Here is an 11,437-nt window from a genome sequence, read left to right on the forward strand (position 1 = left end):
TACTTCATTGGGTCTACGCTCAACATGTGGGCCTCAGGGTCATTCCATATAAATATACCATGATTCGAGTTCCCGACCAAAGGGAGGTGTACGCCTTGACCCTCTTTCGTGCCTTAATCGTTGATATCGTCTGAGACCTCATTCGTATCGGGGTCACTAATTTCTTCACTGTCATATAGAAATGAGTATCATTATTGGACCCTTCTTTACCATCTACGTTGGTTCCCATCACCTCCAAATGTATCTCTAGATAGGGGCCTGAGATAGGGTTGTTTTACGAACTTCCACTATAGTTTGGATTTCGAGCTTTTGTAATATTCCTCTATAGCCTTACTAATCTTCCCATTTAACATTAAGATCAAAGTCAAACTCGTGATGTTGACTTCTTTCAGGGACAATTTGAACAGGCTTGGGATTGACTAACTCAATGAATAACTTAACTAGTCGAGGGTTGTCGATCCCAGCCGGGCACTAAACTGCTATCCTAGTGCCTAGGTCATCATGATCTACAAGTTTCATCTCCTCGAAATTCCACGGATCTAAGGAAACTGGAAATTTGTAGAATAATCTTGACACCATCTTCCCACAATAGACAACTATTTTTGCATTAATCTTTCGTTTCAGTTCTTCTAGCATTACAGTCTTATTGAATCTTATCCCTAATTTTCGCGGCCTTGAAATACACAACATTCTTCAGTTGTTTGTATGAACTTATACCAACAACATTTGGTTATTCATCTTCAATATAATTTGTTTTCTCTTCAACTAAACATAGATATTTCCTTCTTTTTTTCTTTCTCTCTTAAACAATTAAAGCAAGAAAAACTCAACAAAAACCCAAACTGGATGCATATATATCTTGGTGGTATCACCACACAATCTGCCAGTACATTTTTTTCTCTACCACCAGTGTCCACAAAGAGAATGTTGACAAAAAAAATTTTCCAAAAGAATATGGTGTTGGCAACAAGAAAGCCGTCACAAAAAAAAAATATTTTCCTCACATCGATTCCTTCAAGAAGAAGGTCTGCAACAAAAAAAAACAATTCTATTAAAATTAACCCACACTGGTGCTAGCAACAAGAACCTTGACACCCAAAAAAGTCATCCCTCTAGCAAAGGTGTTGGAAAAGTGCGGCAATGCGAACCCTAACAAGAACACCGGTACCAAAAAAGCACTGACACACTTATTTTAAAAATTTGAACCAGCTTCAGCAATGTGACCGTCGACACCTATTAAAATATTATTTTTTATTTCCAAAATATCATTATTTTTAAGGAGTATTTGAAAAATATACATATCGGTGCTAGCGAACATAGTGTTGGCCCCACAGAAATCATTTTTTATAGATCGAGCAATCTTCAAGCAATCATTACATGATGATTGAGGGTGGTGTCGGGGGTGAAATGGTCGGCACCAACATGCACTATAGAAAATAAGTAATTTTCGTACAAGATATTGCACATGGGTCATTTTCATAAATAATCAAATTATTGGGGTCAGTTTAAAAAAAGGCTGCATGGCATGATGCATTACTGAAATTTATCAATTTATCTTCATTGAAGTAATTACCATTCATGTAGAGGTCCAAGAAGAAAGAACACTCTCGTAAAACAAAGTTTGATCCTAATCATCTCAAAATCTTAATAAGGAATTGTTTTTGACTTTTAATTATTTAAAATAATATAATAATGTATTTTTTTACTTGAAAATACCCTTAAAGTAAAAACGAGTAAAAAATAATGTTATAAATAAAAATCATGGATACAAAAAGTAAAAGAAAAATAAGAGAATGTGAATATTATTTTTATTGATTAAACATTAACAACACTTTAAATTCACCATAAAAATATATTTTATTTAAAAAATAAAGGCACTAATAACATGTTCTAACTTTTTTTAATTGTCAATATTTAAATTTATATTATCTTTTTAAAAGTACAATATAACATACTTTATCATTGCATTTAATATTTGTGTACGTATTAATATGTCTGTATCAACAAAAAATACTTCTATATATACAACTTCGCACTGTTCCAATTCATAATCCATACCAAGTGAAAACGATCTATTGAGCAATAGTTTGAAGCTTCAGAAATGGCTTTTTGTCTATTTAGTTCTTTCCCGATGTGCAGTTTCCCCATACACTCAAAATGGAAAAGCTTCTCATACAATAGGTCAAGCTTTCGTAGGTTAACTATTTTTTCTGCCTTACAAAGTGATGCTGCAAACAAAAATTCTACTGAAGACGCCATCATAACTAGACGATCGGCTAATTACCACCCTCCTATTTGGGATTATGGTTATGTTCAGTCACTCAGAAATGATTTTGTACAAGTATATTTTACATTCTTAGTGCATATATACTTGGCAGTTAACATCATTTTTGTTTTGCTTTTCCTTTTTTTCTCCCTAGCAAAGCTAAATTTGGAGCAAGCTAACAAAAACTTGATCTGACCTGTGTGTATAGGATGAATCGTACAAGGAACAAGCAAGAAATTTGAAGGAAGAAGTGAGGATGATGCTTGGAGATGTGGTGGATCCTTTGGAGAAACTTGAGCTTATTGATACCTTACAAAGACTTGGCTTGTCCTATCACTTTGAAGCTGAAATAAACAAAACCATGAAGAATATAAGTACTAATCACATCAGTACTGCTGCATGGAAGAAAGATAATTTATATGCTACAGCTCTTGAATTTAGATTGCTTAGACAACATGGGTATAAGGTGGATCAAGGTAAAAACAAAAATTAAAATATTGGATGTATCAATTTTTATATCTAATTTAATGATACTTAACATTGAATTATTTTCATCGAGTAGAAGTTTTCACTTGCTTCATGGATGATGTTGGAAACATTAAATCAAGCCTTAATCAAGATTTCAAGGGACTGCTCAACCTGTATGAGGCTTCATACCTCTTATTAGAAGGTGAAACAATGTTGGAGAATGCAAGAGAGTTAGTATCTAAACTTCTCAAACAATATTTGAAGGAGAACAATGATCATCAATATCTTTGGACGCTAGTGGACCATGCCTTAGAGCTTCCTCTACATTGGAGGATGCCAAGGTTGGAAGCTAGATGGTTCATAGAGGCGTATGAGAAAAACAAGGATAGAAATCCCATTGTTTTAGAGCTTGCTATTTTGGATTACAATATTGTCCAATCTATGCACCAGGAAGATCTTAGAAATGTTTCAACGTAAGTATGCCTACTACATACTAGTTCAAAAATTTAACTCGTATGTGCTTCAACACAAGTATGATTTCCGTTTTTTTTTTTACTTGTATTATTTAGATGGTGGAAGGAACTTGGTATTGGCCAGAGGTTTAGCTTTGCTAGAGATAGGCTGATGGAAAACTTTTTATGGGGTGCGGGAATGATAATTGCTCCTCAGGATGGAAAAAGTAGAATAATTCTTACAAAGGTCAATGCGCTAATAACAGTTATAGATGATGTTTATGATGTTTATGGAACCTTAGATGAGTTGGAGCTCTTCACAGATGTTGTTGAGAGGTTTGCACGTCTGATTTTATCTTCTCTTGGAAATTCTTACCAATGTTTAATAATCTTTAATATATATGATGGTGTAATTTCAGGTGGGATATAAATGAAATACAAAGGCTTCCAGACTATATGAAGATATATTACCATGCTCTTTACAATTCCGTAAATGAAATGGCTTTTGACACTATTAAGGAACAAGGGATAGATGTCATTCCCTTCCTTAAGAAAGTGGTATTAAACCAATTTCTTGTCTTTTTTCTTGCTTTTCCTTATCAACTCTATCTTATTTGTGTTATTCATCCAGTGGACAGACCTTTGTAAAGCATATTTGGTGGAGGCGAAATGGTATTACATTGGATATACACCAACTCTAAAAGAGTACATCGATAATGCTTGGATTTCAATAGGGTGTTATTTAATGCTTGCTCATGCCTATTTGGTAACTAGTCATATAACGGAAGAGGGATTGCACAATATCCAAGAAAATTACATCGGTGTATATCAGCCCTCCATAATTACACGATTATCAAATGATTTAGGGACATCATCGGTAAGCAATATATAGTTGTAAACTTCAAATTTCCATTAATTAATTACTCTAATACTGATATGTGTGACTTATTTTTTTTTATTTTTGGGCTAGTATGAGCTAAAAAGAGGTGATGTTCCTAAATCAGTCCAATGTTATATGTATGAAAGTGGAGCATCTGAGGAAGAAGCTCGTGAGCACATAAGGAAGTTAATTGACGCAGCATGGAAAAAGATAAATGAAGATCAAATGGCTAAACTTCCTTTCTCTCCGACGTTTATTGAAAGTACTAAGAACATTGCTAGAGTGTCTTTATTGATGTACCAAAATGGCGATGGTCATGGTCATGGTATGGAAGATAAGGAATATAAAAAAAGAGTGTTATCATTATTTGCCCACCCAATTTCTTTGGCCAAATGATTAAGAACATTGGAATTATTTCCGTACAAGGTCAAGAAAATTGTTAGTTTTTAGTGTAATGTCAAACCATTTTATGATCTTTTACTATGATTTACAATAAACTTAAGGTCTCATTTACTTTTGATGGTTTCTACTTCTCTCTATTGTTCTATTTATGAGTCTTTGAAGCCTTTGCTTGGAACTCTATTCTTATAAAATGAATGCTACATGTTTACTAAATTTAAAAGAAACAAGAAAGGAAAGAAAAGAAAAGTGCCAATACATGAGCCCCATGACCGAAAGAAATTTATTATTGTATAATTTTTATTAACTTATTCTTAGATTTTAAATTATTTTTAATAAATAATATAATAATTAAATATAATTTTAAAAGTTTACATAAACCATAAATATAAATTAACTAAATACTTAGAATTTTTTATATTCATGTGTTAGTTACTAGTTATTAGATAAAATGATAATGTAACAATATCTACCATATGTTATTTTCACAATGTTTAACATGCCACATATCTGCATAGCATTATTACTTTTAAAAATGTTTTTTTCCCCTAAAATTTAAATTAAACTTTTGGTCACCTATCTTTTAAATAATTTTATTTAGGTCATTTAACTTTGAAAAATTTACAATTTGATCACCTATCTTTTAAATAATTTTTAGTGATGGATTATTTGTTTTGATATTATGAAATTCTCATATTTCGATTAGAATTTCTTTATTGGTTGATGTAATCTATAATATACACTTAAATATATGATGAATTGGATATCAAATACTTCACTAATGAATTTGGATATCAAATACATGTGTCATAACATTGCTACACTATCTAATCGTTAGTCTCTAACGGTTTTGTGACCAAAATTTTTTTATGTTCCTAATATTAATGCCCAAATTGATATTTTTAATAGTTGAATGATTGAGCCTAAACTCCTCGAATCATTAAATTTTTATCAATGTAATTTATACATAAAATATAGTAAACTTCTTAACTAAAAAAATAAGTAATTATAAAATAGTAGCATATGATAAAATAATAAATAATTGATAAATAGTTGTAATTCTTAATAAAATTAAGAAATGCTAAAATTCTGGTAGAAATGCTATAATATTACATTATAGATATTTGATAGTATGGAAATAAATTATTGATTATATACCATAATTTTTATAATATCAAAGTCTAGTTATGCTTTTAGGATTATAATTTTTAACATTTGAACCAATTCCGACAATATAAATGCTGAAACTTATTAAAATATTATTTTTATATCTTAGAATACCAGTATTTTTAAAGTGCATTTGAAAAAAAATACACACCAGTTCTGGTGAATATAGTGCCGACTCTAAAAAAAATTCATTTTTTATAGACCAGACAATCATCAAACGGTCATTACAGGATGATGGAGGGTGTGCTGGATATACTGTAGAAAACAAGTTATTTTCGTACAAGATTTTACAGCTAGGTCATTTTCATAAATAATCAATTTTTAGGGACAATTTTGAAAAAAAGCCTGCATGACGTGGTGTATTGCTGAAATTTGTCAGTTTGTCTTCATTGAAGTAATTACCATTTGTGTAGAGGTCCACGAAGAAATAAAACTTCCGTAAACAAAGTTTGATCCTAGATCATCTCAAATATCTTAATAAGGAATTATTTTTTCATTCTAATTATTTAAAATAATATAATAATACATATTTTTTATTTGAGAACATTATTTGTCCATCCAATTTCTTTGCCCAAATAATTAAGAACATTAGAGTTATTTCCATACCGGGACAAGAAAATTATTAGTTTTTAGTGTAATGTCTCAAATCATTTTATGATCTTTTACTATGGTTTACAATAAACTTATGGTAGTGTAAGAACTATCCTAGTACATGTTCCCTTTTGCTTTTGATGGTTTCTACTTCTCTCTATTGGTCTATTTATGAGTTTTGTAAGCGTTTGCTTGGAACTCTATTATTGTAAAATGAATGCTACACATTTTTTAAAAACAAAAGAAAAAACGAGAGGGGAGAAAAGGAAGTGTCAAACATACAACGTGACCCCATGACCAAAATAAATTTATTATTATGTAGTTCTAATTAATTTATTTTTAGATTTTAAATTATTTTTAATAAATAATAGAATAATTATACATAATTTCAAATTTTACATAAACTATTAATATAAATGATTTGACATCAAACTATACAAGTTATCGATTTAAGCAGAAAAACTAAACATGTTTGAAATGTTTTTAATATTCATGTGTTTGTTACTAATTATTAGATAAAATGATAATGTAGTAACATCTACTATATGTTAAATGCTATTTTCACAATGTTTAACATGCCACATATCTTATAGCATTATTACTTTTAAAAATGGTTTTTTTTTCTTAAAAGTTAAAAATTATAATTTTTATCATTTATCTTTAAAAAATTCTATTTAGGTCATCTAACTTGGAAATGTTTACGATTTAATCACTAACTTTTTTAAGTGATGAGTTCTTTGTTTTGACATTATGAAATTCTCATATTCGATTAGAATTTCTTAATTGGCTAATGTAATCTATAATAAACACTTAAATATATGATGATTTGGATATAAAATATTTCATTAAATGTAACACCCTAAACTCGGCCTAGACGTTATGGCCAGATCCGGAGGTGTCACAAAGAATGAGTTTTGATAACGAAATCTACACGTTAAAACAATTTCAATTTTTCAACTCTTATTTGCTCTTATCCACTGTCAAAATGTTTATTCAGTTAATCAGTATACCTTAAAACAAGTTTTATAGCGGTAGCTTACGAAAAACGTTGTATTTAAAGAAAATAGTCCGTACTTTTAGAAGACCTTTGTTTTAGTAAAAACCATAGTTTTCAGATATCAATCACAAATTAAGTACTAAAACGAAAATCCAAATCCAAAAGAAAACCAGCCAAAAAGTCTAGAGAGTCTAGTTATTACAATAAAAAAACAGAAATAATCCTTAAAATAAAATAGAAAAAAAACCATAAACCCAATCAATTTACGTACTCATGGTCACCGAGAGGCTCCGTCGCACTGATCCGCCTAAGTCTGCAGATTATCAGAACAAAACAAACAAATGGATGTGAGTTTTTGTAACACCCCGAATTTTTGGGCTAGAAGTTTTGGGTTCTATGGTTCTGGTTAGAGGCAGGGGTGTGCTATTGTGTGTAGTTTCGCATCTAAGTAACAGAATGGGTCTGCTAGTCTGGTGGCTTAGTTGTGTGTAGTTAATATGGGTTTGAGTCCTTGGGTGTGCATTTTGGGAGAACCTTTTTATTTTGTTTTGTTTTTAGTTAATAATAATGATTTACTGTTATTTATTTATTTATTTTTATTTTTATTTTTATTTTTCTTCTTTTTGTTTCTTTTTTCTTTGGTTTTTTTTTTCACTTTCTCCTTTTTCTTTTTCGATTGGATTTTCTTTTTCTTTCTTTTTGGTGGGGAATGATTTTCACGTGCATACTTCGAAGATTATTGCTCTCCATCATCGTAACAGGTGTGGGATTTAAAACTTTCTTATGTCATTTGCAAAATTAATTTTGTTAGAACGTTGCAATCTTGGTGGCTTTTGGAATTGATCGTCAAGGTACAGTAGTACTGTCGAATAGCATGGAAATTCGCTTTGGTTAGTAAGGTTCTGAGTCTATTGGTTAAGGGTAGATGTAGTGACCGAAAAACCCGTTTTTCAAGCTATCTTGGGGTGGTTTCGTTGGCCACTGGGGTTTCCACACGGATGTGTACCAGTTCACACAGGCTTGTGCCTTTGGGAATTAGTGTTTCCAGGCCAATTTTTGTGACACATAGTCGTGTTGCTGACTTGGGAATTTTATTGTTTCTTACACGCTCGTGTCCCTTGGGCACACTGGTGTGTGAGTTTGGGGATCAGGGTTTGAGTGATTTGGTGTCACACGGCAGTGTGACACGGCCTGGCTACACGACCGTGCCTTAATTTGGAGATTTAGGGATTCCACACGGCCATGTGTTTTGGACACATGGCGGTGACTGGTGGGCACACAGGCATGTGAGACCCCCATACAGCCGCGTTAGTCCTTATAACACCCTCTACCTGTGTCCGATGCTAGGACAGGATACGAGGCATTACTAGACCTAAACGCAATCAATCATGCAAACCTGGCCATAAAATTTCATTTATATTTTGAAATATTCAATCATATGTACATAGTCCCTTATTTGGGTCTACGAAACTCAAATCATACTTTAGAAGGGGTTCGAGGCTAAACCGAGAACCTCCGAAAGTTTTACATCACTTAAAATTTTTTTCATGTTTTGGAGAGTCACATGCCCGTGTGGGTAGGCCGTGTGGTGAGCACATAGGCTATTTTCCAAGCCTTTTTGTCACCCTTTACATGCACACACACAAACATGGATCCAGATGTATTCAACATCCTCAATTACGATGAAAACATTTCATTTACTTATCAACATACATGTGTTGCACATTCTCACATTAAATCAAGTCTAGGCACACCATATCTTATTCATTTGGCTTTATCAAATACCTTACCAGTTATACCTTTATACCATAGTTATCTTCATGTCTATTTAATTCCAACTTATCATCAAGCATAACCTTCTAGCCAAGTCATAACTTTATATAGTTTCCACATTTCACATGCATAAAACAATATGCTTAACTAAGACATTCTACACCAATTCCATATTCAATTTAACATTATTACTATTTCTCACTTTATACCATTGTACCATGGTTACCAAACTATCCATCAAACATCCATGTTCAAGGCATTATCATTTTATTTCTACATTACACATTTAATTCATGGTCATGATCACCTCGATTGGTCATAAAACATGCATTCAATACACAAGACTTATTACCAACCATGCATGGCAAACAGGCATATTCACATCACAATTATTAGACACAACATGAATAGCTAGATTTACAAGTCGTAATCAATAGCTCATATAGGCTAATACATTTTTCCAAATTATAACAACAAATGTTATAAAACTAGGTCCCTATACATGCCACTCACTTGATATTTCTAACTTATGTATAAATACTCCAAAGGTATTGGCTTGATAGTGTGATGCTGCCTCCGACGATCTCCAACCCCGAGCCGACCTGAGAACATTAAGGAATGGAAAGGAGGGAGTAAGCTTTACGCTTATTAAGCTCGCATGAAAAATAATAAGAAATGTATTAACATGCTATTTTCAAATTCTTTCTATTTATTCAAAGTCCAGTCAAGCTGTTTTCCTGAGTCGCAGTGATTAAATTATTTATATCTGGAGCTACAGAACTCAAAATTAAGATATGTTAATTTTTTCTGAAACTAGACTCACATATCTTCTTACTGTAAAATTGTCAAAATTTTTGGTTTAGCCAATAAGTACAGTTTATTTTTTAACATTACCCCCGTTTCACTGTCTAATAGTTCCGACCTCTCTTCACTAGAATTAACTATCTCATAGTACGGGACTTGGATGATGCTCCCATCTATTTCCATTGAAAATAGACTCATTAAGGATTTTAAGGATATAATTTATAACCCATGGTTATTTTTATACAATTTCTAATGATTTTCCCAAGTTGGAACAGGGGATTCCGAACTCATTCTAACTCTATCTTATAAGAATCCCAATATCTCATAATATGAAATTCTTTTTCTTACACCATTTCCTTTATATGAAAATAAACTCAATTATCTTTTATTTCATATCTTATTCAACTTATAATTAGATTTCTACCATTTTTGGTGATTTTTCAAAGTCACACAACTGCTTCTGTCCAAAACTATTTTATTACTAAATTTCACTCTTTCATGTTTTCTTTGTAGTAACTTTCATGATAACACTTATTCCATATCAATCTTACCAAAGTTCGATCACATATCGAGCACATTGCTCATAAGTTTACACATGAACCTTCACTTATTCATTACATAGTCATGTTAGTAAATTTCTCGTTGAACTCATCGGAATAATAACAGATACCCGGTGGCCTGTACATATTACCACCCTTGTAACCAAAGTTCTTTGGTACGCATAGTAGCCTGCACTTAGTACTATACATGTGACCTAACAATCTGGTACACATAGGAGCCTGCACTTATACTACACACGTGACCTAACCATCTGATACACGTAGTAGCCTGCACTTAGTACTACACACGTGATAGAAGCTATTGTGTAACACCCCGAACCCGAGACCGTCGCCGGAGTCGAACCCGAGGTGTTAACAACTTCAAACCACTTATTAAAATTTTTCCAGACAAGCTGCCAATCTGCGTCCTAGTCACTTTAAAAATCATATCTTGAGTTCTGGAACTCAAAATCCAGTTCCGTGAATTTTCCCCGAAATTAGACTCATATTTCCTTCTACATATTTTTTTCTAGAATTTTTGGTCTGGCCAATTAGTACAGTTTATTAGTCAAAGTCTCCCATGTTACTGGAGTCGACTACACTGACCCTTGCGCATTAAGACCTGGATATCTCCCTGTACAGAGCTTCAATACTGATGCCGTTTGTTTGTATAGAAACTAGACTCAGAGAGAAATCCATACATATAAGGCATGACTTCTAATTATCTCTGGAAAATTTATGGTGAATTTTCAAAGTCGAAACAGGAGATCCAGAAACCGTTCTGGCCCTGTATCACGAGAACTTTAATATCTCTAAATATACTGTTCATATGATTGTTTCGTTACTTTCATATGAAAATAGATTCATCAAGGTTCGATTACATAATTTATTCACTATTTAATTCCATTCCTACAAATTTTTGTGATTTTTCGAATGCACACTACTGCTGCTGTCAGCAGCTGTTTTCAATGTAAACTTTACCTATTTCGTGGTTACCATGGACCAACTAGGGTTTTGTCATACATAGGTCCACATATGATCATATTTAGCCATTCCAATGGCTGATCATTTGCCCAACGCTTCCATTCCAATCCATAGTCA

At 32.4% G+C, this 11,437-nt stretch overlaps 1 protein-coding gene across 1 annotated transcript; it reads left to right on the forward strand.

Annotated features, from left to right (window-relative positions):
• The first annotated feature begins 2,060 nt into the window (after window positions 1-2,060).
• LOC107948817 (terpene synthase 10-like) lies at window positions 2,061-4,583 on the forward strand. Its single transcript, NM_001327549.2, has 7 exons — window positions 2,061-2,341; window positions 2,475-2,742; window positions 2,829-3,207; window positions 3,304-3,522; window positions 3,606-3,744; window positions 3,818-4,063; window positions 4,157-4,583. The coding sequence occupies exons 1-7, from the start codon at window positions 2,102-2,104 to the stop codon at window positions 4,460-4,462; spliced, it is 1,797 nt and encodes a 598-aa protein (NP_001314478.1). The 5' UTR covers window positions 2,061-2,101; the 3' UTR covers window positions 4,463-4,583.
• Window positions 4,584-11,437: the final 6,854 nt, after the last annotated feature.

Source organism: Gossypium hirsutum, chromosome A04, assembly GCF_007990345.1.
Source record: "Gossypium hirsutum isolate 1008001.06 chromosome A04, Gossypium_hirsutum_v2.1, whole genome shotgun sequence".
In the NCBI taxonomy this organism is placed as follows: Eukaryota; Viridiplantae; Streptophyta; class Magnoliopsida; order Malvales; family Malvaceae; genus Gossypium; species Gossypium hirsutum.

Bases quoted from the DNA above. Each gene is read 5' to 3' on its own strand.
- LOC107948817 (NM_001327549.2), top strand. From the start codon at position 2,102: ATGGCTTTTTGTCTATTTAGTTCTTTCCCGATGTGCAGTTTCCCCATA. The intron at 2,342-2,474 runs GTATATTTTACA...CTGTGTGTATAG, and splicing joins TCAGAAATGATTTTGTACAA to GATGAATCGTACAAGGAACA. The intron at 2,743-2,828 runs GTAAAAACAAAA...TTCATCGAGTAG, and splicing joins TGGGTATAAGGTGGATCAAG to AAGTTTTCACTTGCTTCATG.